The sequence below is a fragment of the Myotis lucifugus genome, unplaced genomic scaffold, assembly GCF_000147115.1.
Source record: "Myotis lucifugus unplaced genomic scaffold, Myoluc2.0 scaffold_662, whole genome shotgun sequence".
Classification (NCBI taxonomy): domain Eukaryota; kingdom Metazoa; phylum Chordata; class Mammalia; order Chiroptera; family Vespertilionidae; genus Myotis; species Myotis lucifugus.
The window spans coordinates 365157-379733 of NW_005871710.1; the positions used below are offsets into that span (position 1 = coordinate 365157).

At 40.5% G+C, this 14577-nt stretch overlaps 1 protein-coding gene across 1 annotated transcript in view; it reads right to left on the minus strand.

The window, feature by feature from the left end:
* Positions 1-14230, minus strand: part of ARHGAP21 (Rho GTPase activating protein 21) — a 98772-nt gene extending 84542 nt beyond the window's left edge. The window contains exons 1-2 of the mRNA XM_023746367.1: positions 14152-14230; positions 13336-13778 (exon numbers count right to left, since the gene is read on the minus strand). Of these exons, the coding sequence (XP_023602135.1) occupies positions 13336-13413 (78 nt within the window). The 5' untranslated portion in view covers positions 13414-13778; positions 14152-14230. The remainder of the gene's footprint in view (positions 1-13335; positions 13779-14151) is intronic.
* Between the last annotated feature and the right edge of the window lie 347 nt (positions 14231-14577).

Sequence of the window (14577 nt, forward strand, 5' to 3'; positions counted from 1 at the left end):
AATTCCTTTTCTTATAATGTTCTCGTCTGGCTGTTGCCAGGCTTAAGCCGCCTCATAAAAAGAAGGGAAGTGTTTCCAACACCTCTACTTTTTGAGTTTGTATAGAGTTTGTATGATTTCTTCCTTAAATGTGTGAAAGAATATATCAATGCCGCCATCTGCATCTAGGTTTCTTTGTCAGGAGGTTTTTAATTCCAAACTCCATTTCTTTAACCCATATGGCACTAGTCAGAATTTTTCTTTCCTCTTCTTGTGGCAGTTTTGTAATTTGTATCTCTTAAGGTGTGATACTATGATTTGTAATAAATACACAGTTGGTCTCTATTCCCATTTGTGGCACAGAGCTGCTAAAACCCTTGGAATTTCCTAAGTGCTGAGAGCACCAAAGGTGTCTTTTGCTATGTTAACAAGGTGACTTTTGAATGACACCAAAGTAGCACAGCATTTCCAGTGGCCACAAACTAATAGGTTCAGTTAGGGGTTCTCCAAGGCTCATACCACTCTAAGCAAGACTCCAGTGGTACCTGGTCTCTCCCACTGAGTCTACAGTGTAATTGTAACTGTTTCTACTAATACAATTTTGTATAAAACATTAGAGGCCCAGTGCACGAATTCGTGCACGGGTGGGGTCCGACCAACCTGGCCCCAATTGGGGCAGATCGGGGCTGGGCCTGTCAGGAGAAGATGGTGAGAGGTTGGCTGGCTGGCCCACCCCAATCGGGGCGATCAGGGCCGATCAGGGCCGGTCTGGCTGGGGGGAGAGGCCACAGACGATTGGCAGGCCGACCCCACCCTTGATCGGGGTGGGAGAGTCCAATCAGGGGCTGGGGGAGGCCGGCTGACCCCACCCCTGACCGGGCAGGTTCACTGGCCACAGTGGGCGTCATCACAACCGGTTGTTACGGTCCTTACAGTCGTTACAATGTTACAGTTGCTGACTTTTTATATATATAGATAAAGGCATCTAAAAAAACTCCACCCAAATAATCCAGTTTGAAATGGGCAAAGGACCTGAACAGACATTTCTACAAAGAGGACATTCAGATGGCTGATAGGTATAGGAAAAAATGTCCAACCTCACCAATCATCAGGGAACCACAATGAGCTATCAGCTCATCCTCCCAGTGTTAGTGAAGATGTGGAGAAAAGGGAACCTTGGAGACACTGTTGGTGGGAATGCAAATTGGTACAGCCAGAATACGGAGGTTCCTCCAAAATTAAAAATAGAACTATCATATGATCCAACAATCCCACTTCTGGGTCCTTATACAAAGGAACTGAAATCAGGACCTTGAAGATAATATAGTTCAGCCTTAAGAAGGAGAAAAATCCTGTCATTTGCATCAACATGGATGGACCTGGAGGGCATTATGCTAAGTGACATAAGCCAGACACAGAAAGACAAAATACTGTATGATCTCACTTATACGTGTAATCTAAAACAGTCAAACGGGTAGGACGCAACCAATCAATGCGTCTCTCACACATCGATGTTTCTCTTTCTCTCTCTCCCCTCCACTCGATCTAAAAATCGATGAAAAAAATATTTTCAGGTGAGGGCTAACAAAACACACACACACACCAAATACCATTAAAAAATAATTAAATTAAAAAGTAATAAAATAGTCAAACTCATAGAAGCAGAGTAATTGCAGAATTTGGAGAAGTGATGGTCAAAGGGTACAAAGTTTTAGTTATTCAAGATAAGTAAGTTCCAGAGATCTACAATACAGCAGAGTGCCTAACAATGCTGTATTGTATACTTAATATTTGCTAAGGCGGTAGATCCTATGCTGTGTTCTTACCACAAAATCATAATAAAAACAATAATAATCAAGAAGGCAGAAGGAAACATTGGGTGGTGATGCTATGTTTACGGCCCTGATGATGGGGTGGCTTCATGCGTGTATACTTACCTGCAAACTCACAGAGTTGTGTACATTAAATACGTACAGTTCTTCATATACCCCAATAAAGGGATTTTAAAAAGAAATGAAGTCATCTAAAATATTCAGAACTCTGAAATATTTGGGCATCTAAGAACTATTATAAAAGTAGGACCTTTCAAGAAGCTACACCTGGACCTCTGTTTAAACAGCTTTATTTCAAAGTCAACTAGAGAAGCTAGGATTTTCTATTAACTCTCAGTGGCATTAGCACTGGGGTCCAAAATAAACATCACTTCCTAAAAGAAAAGAAATACATCCCCTTATATGCAATCACACTCAAGGACATCAGTTTTCTAAAACGCTTTCCTTAGTCCTTCAAATTCAAATCATTCTCTTTCGAGATGCCTATCAACCTTGATTGTGCTTTCTTCATTGGTTCTCTGGTGTGGCTCTGCCAGATCCTCTTTGTTAGTGGCTTTGCTCCTTCTCCAACATCACTCTCACTGACGTCAAGAAATCCTGCTTCTATTGCAGAAGTGGCAGCTGGGCTCTGTAATTAGTTTACATTGTATTTGCATTGTATTAGCCAATGTATCTCCCAACCAGTGAGACTGAAAAGACAAGACTGATTCAGTGAATAGACAGAATAACTGCTGGTGTTAAAGGAGAAAGGGTGTGTAGATGTTAATGATTTGTTTATTATTACTTATGTTTGAATGATTTCTGAAACCCTTCAAAATATATACTTAGGTAAAGAACAATATATATTTTTTCTTCCACTGTAAGTTTCCCTATTCTTGATAGTTAAATCTAAACAAATAATTACAAAATGCACCAAAGAAATTATTCTAAGTTGTTTGCATAAAGAAAATGACATGAAACAAATTACTTTTATAATACAGCTAAAAAGTAACAGCTTCAAAGTAACCAAAGTCAGAGTTCGATCTCCTTAAAAATGTTAACTTTTGATTCAAGTGTTATATACAAAAAACAAAAAAACACACACATATTACTTGAATTTTAAAGTGCTCTTTTGACACAAAATTTATTTTACTTGAAAAAATATTATTTTTGAAAACTAATCACATAGAAATATGTTTGATTACAAATAAAAAAATAATTTTAATCTTGAAATTTTCACTGGTTCATAGTCACTTAAATTTTCTCTCCATATTTTTGCCTCTTTTCTTCATACTGATTTCAAAGTGGTCAAGAAGTCGGGGTACTATAAGAATTTAGACTTTGAAGGTAGCTGTGACTGTCACTTCTACTGTTCTCACATTGAAAGATCACCAGGGGGCCTTTTTTTTTAAAGTTAAGGTTTTGGGGTCTCATTCCCAGGGATTCTGTTCTGATTCATTAGCTGAAGTGTGGGGCTAAGAATCTGTAGTTTTAAAAGTTGTCCAAGTGATTCTAATAATCATTCAGAATTACTTGACTTAAATTCCTACCCAAGCAGGAATCCCCTCTGTCATCTCTTAGCTGAAGGTCATCCTACCTCTGCAAGAACACATTGGCCCATTTATCTATCCACTAATCCTAGTTCTGCCCTTCAGAGCCATACAAAATTAATCTCTTTTCCATACTATTATCCTTGAAAATACCTTTTAAAAAATATTTTTATTGATTTCAGAGAGGAAGGGAGAGGGAGAGACAGAAACATCATTGATAAGAGAGAATCATTGATCAGTTGCCTCCTGCACGTCCCCTACTGGGGATGGAGCCCGCAACCTGGCATGTGCCTTGACTGGGAATCGAACTGTTATCTCCTCGTTCAAAGGTCCATGCTCAGCTACTGAGCCAGGCAGGCTGGATATTGAAAATACCTTTGTGCAGTGCTTTTTAAAAATTTTTATCTTTATTGCTGTAAGTATTACAGATGTCCTCTTTTTCCCCCATTGACCCCTTCTAGCCTGCACCCCCGCCCCAGGCCTTCACCACACTATTGTCTGTGTCCAGGGTTCATACATATATGCATATAAATTCATCTCTTTTCACCCACCCACCCCCACCTTCCTTCTGAGATTTGACAGTCTGTTTAAGAGTTTCTTCTTTCCTACATTTACAAAACTGATTGACATATATATCAATTTTGTAAATGGAGATAGATAGATGATAGATGGATGGATAGATAGATAGATAGATAGATCCCCATCCCCCTCCTGATGGGCAGAGAAGGGTATCTAAAATATATTATTAAATGAAAAAAGGAGTAAATTGAAAACAGTTTCCTAAAAGCATTATAATAAAGATCTGATTTATTATTATTTTTTTGTTGTTAATCCTTACCTGAGGATTTTTTTCCATTGATTTTTAGATAGAGTGGAAGGGAGGAGAGAGAGACAGAGAGAGAAACATCGATGTGAGAGAGACACATCGACTGGTGCACGCCCCGACTGGGCCAGGGATTGAGCCTGCAAACGAGGTATGTGCCCTTGACTGGAATGGAACCTAGGACTCTTCAGTCTGCAGGCTGACATTCCAATCACTGAGCCAAACTGGCTAGGGCTTAACGATCTGATTTAAACTGCGTGCCCAGACCAATTTCCTCCCCCCACAATCACTAGATATGAAATATGTTTCCAGAAGCCAATATGCAGAACCCAGAGAAGAGTAGGTCTCATCAATCATACTAATACAAGTTCTTTTAAATATATATACATTTTAATTGATCTCAGAGTGGAAAGGAGAGAGAGATAGAAACATGAATGAGAGAAAATCATTGATTGGCTGCCTCCTGCACGCCCCACACATGCCCGCAACCAGGGCATGTGCCCTGACCATGAATCAAACCATGACTTCCTGGTTCATAGGTCAACACTCAACCACTGAGCCATGCCAGCCGGGCATACAAGTTCTTTTAAATACAGAATCTTTATTTATTAGGAAAATACTGGGATTCAGATATCTAGATATCTCAAGGTTAAAAAAAAATAATCCCCAAGATCATAGTAGATAAGACATATCCAGAAGAAATATAATTGTTATATCTATTGATATTTAAGGATATTCTCCACATTGTAAGTAAGGAGAAAATAAAAATATTCTTAAGAATATAAGTCCTGCCCTAGCCGGTTTGGCTCAATGGATAGAGCACTGGCCTGCAGATTGAAAAGTCCCAGGTTCGATTCCAGTCAAGGGTATATGCCCAGGTTGCGGGATCAATCCCCAGTAAGAGTCAGCCAATCAATGATTTTCTCTCATCATTGATGTTTCGAACTCTCTCTCCCTCTCCCTTCCTCTCTCTGAAATCAGTAAAAACATATTTTAAAATATATATTTAAGTCCTGTCAAGATATATTAAAGATTAATGCAGAGAACAAGAGAAGTCAAGAAACTAGTGTGGGGTTTTAAGCAACACTGCATATATCTCATTCCTCATAACTATGCCAGAGATCTCTTCAGAACAGAGATAGACAACAAGGGGAAAAGGCAATAAGTAACCAATTCTGAATCAAAAACAAGTCCAATATCAAACAGAAAACTCAACAGCAGCTGGTCTGACTACGGAAAAGTAAATACACTCAACTTGACATCTTTTGATAATAGTTTGTTCTGGTCTGTCTAAAAACTTTCCCAGTAGATAAATCTTCAGAAATATCAAATTTGGATTTTAAATCTATTCTCTTATTCACAATCTACACAGTGGAATTTCTTGTATATTATTAGATAATTAGAAAAAAGAGACTTACAAAAATGTTTTTCATCACATTGTTTCTTCAACACTACAGTACAATATTTCCATTGTCTTTCAGATTATTTTAGAAGTACAAAAGGCCATCTTCCAGATTTCATTGCAAAATAAACTATTTGCACAATACTCAGTTTTTTAAAGAATATGACGGCTTGCCCTGGCTGGTGTGGCTAAGTTGGTTAGAGCCTCTCCCATGCTCCGGGTCAAGGGTTCAATTCCCGATTAGGGTACTTTACCAGGTTGCGGGTTCGATCCTTGGTGGGGGTGCATAGGGGAGTCAACCAATTGAGGTTTCTCTCGCACATTAATGTTTCTCTCTCTTCCTCTCTTTCTGGAATCAATTAAAATCATCTTCAGATAAGGATTTTAAGAAAAAAGAAAAAGAATATGACAATGTAAACTAAAAAAAAAAAATTGCTTCATTTTAGTGGAAGCAACCTAAATTTGAACTTTTGAGTGAAGATGTCTTCCTACTTAAACTAACAGAATATATGGAAGGCTCATAATATCTTAACATATTTAATTCCTTCTGGTCAATTAAAATTAGATAAATACTGGGACAATCATGAATCCAATAACCTTTCTTTTTACTAATCTAATCACACCGACCAGAAAGAAAAACAAGTGCCTACCATATGGTCTCTCTGTAACAGAAAATAGCTGCTTTCAATACCAGCATCTGTGCATCTTTATCAACATTAGCAGTGCCCATACCTAAATCAGCACATCGTTAACTATGATAAGATGACAGGTCCCTTCACAAAGCAAAGAACAAAAAAAAAACTGAATATCACTTCTGTACTAGATTATATTTGACCTGGTCAAAACAAAGCAATGACGGATCAAAGATTATATAATCAAGAAACAAGGACTTCATAACATGTTTAACTTGGAAGAAATGAATGCTAAGGAACACTAACAGTGTATGGAGAAATTTCCTTAGACTTGGGTCCTCATTTTTTTGTTGGCCCTCCTCTAGTGATATGTCCTGCTCTACATATTCAAATCCAGACTTTTGCTGAAATGCCACCTAATGATGCCTGCTGCTGGCACTGCTGCCATTCTTAATTCCAACAGGCTTTACCTTGAATCCTAACTTGCAGCATAAAGCCCCTGACATGCAATGGCATTCTGACAGATTCAGGTGCATGACCGAACACACATTCAAAATTAAATGATAGTGTTATATTATGTTATACTACAATGAGTCCAGAATAAACCCCAGGCTTCTAATTAGGAAAACATAGGCTTTTAAAACCATGTTGAAATATTGTTTTTAGTAGTATGCATCTTTTTCTAAAAGTGTTTAAGCATATTTTAAGCACTATAGGTTTTCTAGAAACCAGATTTTCACCAGACTGATAAAAAAAATTACCTATTTTTTAAAATATGTAAACGGTCTTTTTATTGTAGTTTTGGAATTAAACAAAAAAAGAGAAAATACAAAATAACATAATCCCAAAATTCTCATCATTCAGAATTAACAACTGCCAACATTTTGTAATAGTCAGTGTTGTGATCATTCTTGGTTCATAATAAAATGTTTGAATATTAAAAAATAAAAAATATAATAATGAGCTTTCCTATACTTGCTATTCATTCATTTTAAGACAAAAAAATATGCCCTAACCAGTTTGGCTCAGTGGATAGAGCGTCGCCCTGCGGACTCAAGGGTCCCAGGTTCGATTCCGGTCAAGGGCATGTGCCTTGGTTGCGGGCACATCCCCAGTGGGGAGAGTGCAGGAGGCAACTGATCGATGTTTCTCTCTCATCGATGTTTCTGACTCTCTATCCCTCTCTCTTCCTCTCCATAAAAAATCAATAAAATATATTTTAAAAAAAAATATGTGAACGCAGACATATTTTCTTTCTATACTTTCTCCACCAGTCTGATTCCACATTCATTAGTCTTTTAATTACTATGATCTCAGCTCTCAGTACAAATTATTTCATACATTTGTACTACACACTGCCTTGGTTACTGTTACTTGGTTACCAGCTTCCCAAAGGTAAGAAAGATTCAAAGAAAAAAGGCACCAAATGTTAACAGCAATACTACTGGAATTGCAGGTCTAACGAAGAACATACACTTCATACTCTACATGTTTTTGTATAATCTGAATTAAGTATTCACATATTATATACCTAGAAAGAAGCTCAATGACATTTTGGAGTGTTTCTTAGTCCTCATTTCATTCATTCCTTGGGAAAAAATCTGAGGTCCTAAAAGTGCTAAGTACTCTTCTAGGTACAAGAAATACAATGTGAACAAACTGCACTTAACACATTCTAGATACAGTATCCATCCAAATAAACATGCAAAACTCGGATAAGCATGCCAGAGGGAGATTATGTGACAGGGAGAAAAATAAAGCAAGGAAGGAGGGCAGGTCTTGCCACAGGAGCAGGAGAGAGGCGTTCAATCAGCAGAATGGCCAGTAAAGGCTTCACACAGTAGATGACCTCTAAGCAAAACCAGAAGCAGACAAGGAAGTCAGCTGTGAGGATGCCCTGGCAGGGCTGGGGGTGTCACAAGGAGAAGGTACAGCAAGTGGGAAAGCTCTGGGGAATGGCATGTGTGGTGTGTGCGCAAGAAGAGCAAGAGTCCAGAACACCCAGTACAGAGTAAGGGGGGGTGAGAGTAACTGGAGGTGAGGAGGCTAGACTGTACAGGGCTTTGTGGGACAGTCAGAACTTTGGCTTTTATCCTGGGGGAAATGAGAAGCCATTAGAGCAGCGGTTCTCAACCTGTGGGTCGCGACCCCTTAGGGGTCGAATGACCCTTTCACAGGGGTCGCCTAAGACCATCGGAAAACACATATATAATTACATATTGTTTTTGTGATTAATCACTATGCTTTAATTATGTTCAATTTGTAACAATGAAAATACATCCTGCATAAAAGATATTTACATACGATTCATAACAGTAGCAAAATTATAGTTATAAGTAGCAACGAAAATAATTTTATGGTTGGGGGTCACCACAACATGAGGAACTGTACTAAAGGGTCGCGGCATTAGGAAGGTTGAGAACCACTGCATTAGAGGAATATGAGCAAAGCAGTGACATGATCTGTTTTTTAAAAGGTCCACTCTGATTACCATGGCTGAGAGACCAGTCAACCAGACTTGCATGCTATACCTGAGAAAAATGGGAGATCAAAGATCACTCCCAGATGCCTGGCCTGGAAGGGTGGGATTACTATTGCTCAAGATGAGAAAGGCTGTAGAAAGAGCAAACTGGGAAGGTGAGCTGGGGGAGTGGATGTAGAGAAGCAGGAATTTGGTTTGGGGTATGCCTACTTAATATCCAAGTGGAGTTTCTGTGTGGTCAGATCAGTTGGATATAGGAGTCTGAATTCAAGGGGTAAAGACACACACACGTGCATACGTACATACATAAATTAGCAGTTTTATACTCAGAGATTGAGGAAGAGGAAACAATAAAGTTGGGGGGTAATCAAGAGAGTATAATATACCGAAATCTAAGTGAACATTTAATCAAAATTAAGACTTTTCCTGCTCATTCATTCATTCAACAAATATTTATTAAGCACCTACCATGTACTACACACTTAGAAACAAACATGGTCCCTATTCTTATGGGGCCTGCAATCCGGGGGAATACAGACAATAAACTTTTAAGTGCTATTCCTAATATGGTATGCTGTGGTCGGCAAACTGCGGCTCGCGAGCCACATGCGGCTCTTTGGCCACTTGAGTGTGGCTCTTCCACAAAATACCACGTGCAGGCGCGCACGTACAGTGCGACTGAAACTTCGTGGCCATGCGCAGAAGTCAGTATATTGTGGAAGAGCCACACTCAAGGGGCCAAAGAGCTGCATGTGGCTCGAGAGCCGCAGTTTGCCAACCACTGGTATAGGGTGTCTTGGGATACTGCACTAGGGGCAACTAATCCATTCTTAGAAGATCAGGGAAGGCTTTTCCTGGAGAAGTAATACTGAAGAAAAGTACAGAATGATGAGTAAATCAGCTAGGGAGAGGGGAAGGCAGAGGAGGGGGCTGAAGGAAGGGTGACGGAAAGCTGCACTTACAAGGACCTGAAGTGAAGAGACACTGATGCCCCAAGGGAACTGAAAGCAGCTCAGGGGAAGCTGTACAGAAAGAGGAAACGAGGAAACAGATGAGAAAGGAGATGGGCCAACCAGACTGTCATTGTCCTGTAAAACTTCTCAGGGTTTGAACTTTATTCCCAAGGCAATGGGGAACCAGAAAATTTTTTTACACAGGGGAATGCAATGATCAACTTTCTACTGCAGGAGGAGCAGCCTATGGCAGGGACAGAGCGATGGAAGGAGACGGCCTGGCCTGGGCTCACCATGGAGATGTAGCTGGCCTTAGCTCAGGTAGTGACAGTAGGATTTGGAATGTAGACTCAATAGGACTTTGGATAGGAGGAAAGAGGAGTAAGATGAGTCAGGGATGATAACCTAGTTTTTGACCTGGACAAATAAGGAGATAGTGGTGCTACTCACTAAAAGAAGAAACACAGGTTGATGGTAGGGGAACAATTTGTTGAGTTTGAAATGCCTGTGCGCTATCCAAAAAATAAAAACACTGGTAAACAGCAATTGGCTATACAGGTCTAGATATAAAGAATAAAATCTGCAATAGAGTGCTAAATTTGGAATCACTGACATACACTAAAATTAAATTAAAGCCATGGGAGAGTGTAAAATAAAACCAGGGAATGAGAAAAGAGAATAGAGGAATTAGGAGGGCCTGGGTCTGGTTAAAACCAACAGGAAGGGGGCAGACGAGGAAGAATCCTAAAAACAGAAAGAAAGAGCAAGAGGGAGAGGTATGAAGGGAGAGCTTAAGAAGGAATAAGGGAATCTGGGATAAAAGCAAAGTGTATAGAATGTACTCCAGAAAGAAGAGCAAAATATAAAATTTTATATGAACCCACATACCAAAAAAATGCCTTATTTTAATATTTACACTATTCCAAAATCAACCAACAGATATTTTTCATCAGCTATAATACATATAGTCATAGGATAAACTTAGTCTAGGTGAAGAAGCAAAACATAAAATAAGTTAATTAGCATTAGTAAGTTTATTGTAATAATAGATGGTGAAATTGCTAAACGCTTGGACAACACTATGAACTATGGATGAAAAGCAAAATAAGTGCTGGTATGGGGAAGTAATGTGTCTAGAAAGCTGAAAGCCAGTTTTCATCTTTGGAAAAATAAAAAAGAAGAAAAAGCAAGTTTAACCTCAAAGGATAAATACTATATGATATGAAAGGGGGAGAGAATATCAGAGGACTCAGAGAATCTAACAAAGTGATTTTATAAGCAAAGTTACTCAAGGCTAGGTGTCAGAATACTTCCCATACATACACACACACACACACACACACACACACACACACCAAAAACCACTTATCAGAATAAGTGAAACCAATTTTGAAAAATACATCTTCGATATGCAAAGTATATAATTTTGTGTGAACACAATGTGTTATCATCACTGTATAATGCCAATCTAGATATATTCTACTGGACTGTCGCAATTCTTTATTACATAGGAGGATTGTTATTTGTTTTTTAACCTTCCAGTATATTCTTAGAAGGTGGTGCCTACATTTACTGGTATACTGACACAATTAGATTCTAATCCTTAAGATGAATAAAAAATTTCTGATTATTTTTCAACAAAGCAATAGATCTTATTCATAGAAGGTGGAGTTAGCTTATTAGATAAGGCATGAAACAGTGAATCCTATTAACTCACTACATGAATTGCTTCTGTTCTACAATGTTATACTTTTAAAAGCATTAACATTAAAACATAGATGCTCATCTCTTAATTAGGTAAGAACACATAGATTTATTATTCCAACATACATTTACAACACAGTTATTGGTTTTAAAGTTTTTAAAAAATGACAATACCATTCTAGAATGTAATACTTCAGATAAAATTAAGCACCAAAATTAAGTACAGTGTTCAAAGACTTAAGTATCTATCACCCAAAGTTGATACTTACACTCAAGTATGTATATAATCTTTAAATGAGCAAAATACAGCGCTTTCTTGGTTCCCAGACTAGAAATAATATGGCCATGCCAGCAGTAAGGGCCAAGTGAAAACAAATTTCACAGCCCTTAAAAAAACACATAACTGTCATTGTTAATAAAAGCCAAGTTTGCAACTGGAAACACTGCCTTGTAAGCCAAGGACAAGATGTGTCTATTATAAATTCTTGATTGCAGGACATCCTTTAAATGCTCCCCCCTCCAAAAAAAATTCAAATAACATTAGTCCTTGCAAATTAATGCAAATGAATGCTAATTAAAGTATTCTCAAGACAATGACAAATAAGGCTTTAGGACCATAGAACATATTATTATGTAACTACAATACACATTAAGCAATCACCAGTTGTAGGTTGACCTTCCAAAAGGAGTGATTATGGTTTACCATGATCAGAGGATTGTGGTGTTATACTTAACCATGTTTTTTACCTGCAAGCAGGTGCTTACAGGTGTCAAAAAGCAAAACACTGATTCTAACTGTAAACTATAGTTCTTATAAACTGTACTGTACCTCCCTCCCTATTTTCTAAGCACTTTTTAATTCAATATGAAGTAAACTACATGATGTGATTTTCTTTGCATGCTTTCCAAACAAAAATTTAACTTCTGATTCATTTTTATTAAAATGCCAAAACTCACACACTTGGAACTAGACCTTGTTTTGATGACCACAAAGTTAAAATTTAACACCTACTGAGAGTGAAGGCTCATTTGGGAATGTTATTGCTATCAAAAGTAACCTTCAATCTTTCAATAAAAATATAGGCAGTTCAAAAGTAAAGTTTATAAGGATAGCAGTACTCAGTACATTTAGCAAGCAAATTACAGAAACTATCACTAACAAACTAAACACAATATAGTCATTGTAGCAGTAAACTCCAAATATAATGGAAAAACATAAATGCGAGGCAACAGGGCCTATCAATGGACTTCCTATGATTTCTGTCCTGCCTGCTCAAAACATTGCAAGAAGCCTGGCATAAAGTCTTCCGGGCCTTTCCGAAGATGCTGGTCAGAAGGCAATGCAAGCCACCCAACACCCCAGAGCAGCTCACAGGTCTGCTGTGAGCCTTAGGATCAGTAAAGGCAGGAGAGTTTTCAGGGAGGTGGAATTACAATTCTATAAAGTAGCTTTCCAAGGCTGTGCCTAAAATGCCCATTAGGAGAGACGTGTTTTTCTACCCAAAACAGAGGTCCGCATCAACAGCAGCCAGGACACCCACTGGTATCAGAGAGGAAGCTTCAGGTGCAACAAGCACAGCCACTACCACCACCTCAGACAGCAAACCTAGATGCGCACGCACCACCTTCACAGCCACCCCCTAACCTGCCCAGCGCCACCAGTCCTGGAGGATGGCGACTGAAGGGCACCGTTTGGTATTCCCAGACAACTGAAATGGGAGAATTCCCCGCTCAGCCTCAGCGATGACTAAGATGGGGACATTTCAAAGTAAGGAAAACTTTCCTGCAAAGGAATCACCGGCAGTTCCTGGAAATAAAAATGGGTGAGGCTTCACCTTGCTCCTGGTCAGGCAGAGGTGCTCCCACCAAGCAGCTAACATAAAAGCCCCCCAAAGCCTCTTCTTAGGCCCGGTGACAAGCGTCCCTCCCCCCCCACCGAGAGAGGGCACCCCCAAAAACCCAGGCCACGGTGGGCCGGGGAGGTTGCCTCTGCACTTACCTCACAGGCGGGGGACCCGTGGGCCTTGAGCGTGTCACCATCTCCCTCCGGCTGACCAGTCCGACGTGTGGCCATCATTTCATTTCAAATCACAAAGAAGGAGCCAATCCTTTGGAGTCCACATTGGGGGGAAAGGCTGCCACACAGCAAAAAGGGTAATAATTCCACACCAGGCTCCGAGGAGAGGGAGGGCCAGGGAAACCAATAGTGGGCCAGGGAGGCAATGTTTTGATGAAGCCCCCGAAAGGATGCCCTGATGATTCCTTCTTCGGGCTTCAACTGACGGCACCGTCTTCGTCCATCTCTCCAGACTTCAAAAACAAAGGCCGGCTTCTTGGCAGCGAGTGAGGCCGACGGCAGAAAGCGGTCCCCTTCCTCCCGAGTCCGCGTGGAATCTGAGTGGGTCGGGAAGGCTCCAGCGTCGGCTCCCAAGGAGATCGCTCCTGGAACAGGGAAAAGTTAAAGGGCGTGAACTTTCTCCAGACGCTGACCTTAGCCTTGCCCACAAGTCCACCCCAAGCGCGCATTTCCAACACCTGGAAAGGTAATTCGATCCATGCAGATGAGCCACACAAATTAAAGTTGAAACAAGCCTCCCATGGGGGGGGGGGGGGAGTTAGGGGGGAGAGAGAATGCATAAATCAGGAGAAAGAAGAAACAACAGAACTGCACGGTGGTTGCGACAAAGACGCCTAGCTGTTGTGCAGCCTTCGAGAAAAAGCATTCCCTTTCCAAGTGCATGTCACGAAGGCATTTTCCGTGCAGAAGAGAAGGGGTGCATACGTTCTTCCGCATCACCCAGATAGGTGCACTTACGGCAAGTTTTCTTTCCACGAGACTAAAATGGGGTAAGACTCGACAAAAACCCTCCCGGCTCCCCTCCTGCACATCCCAAAACAAGAACAAAAAGCCAGCCTCGGACGCGGCCAGCCGGCTGGGTGGCTGGGGCGCCCGCCGCCAGCCCGCGCCCCGGCCAGTGTCCTCGAGGAGGCGGCTGTTTTCCTTGGCCTGCGGCGGGGCTGGGTGGGGACGGCGCGGGGCGGGCGGGACTCGGCGCAGCTCCCTCTTCCCGGGCATGACTCTGGTCCCACCTCCACGAAGCCCGCAATTCTGAGCAACTTTCGATTTTAGTTTGCTGCTTCCCAAAGCTACCACTCGGCATGATCCTTTCCTTTCTCCGTTGTCCTCTTATGGTGGAGAAATATATGAAAAGAAGAGCCACCACCCATCTACCACGATTTC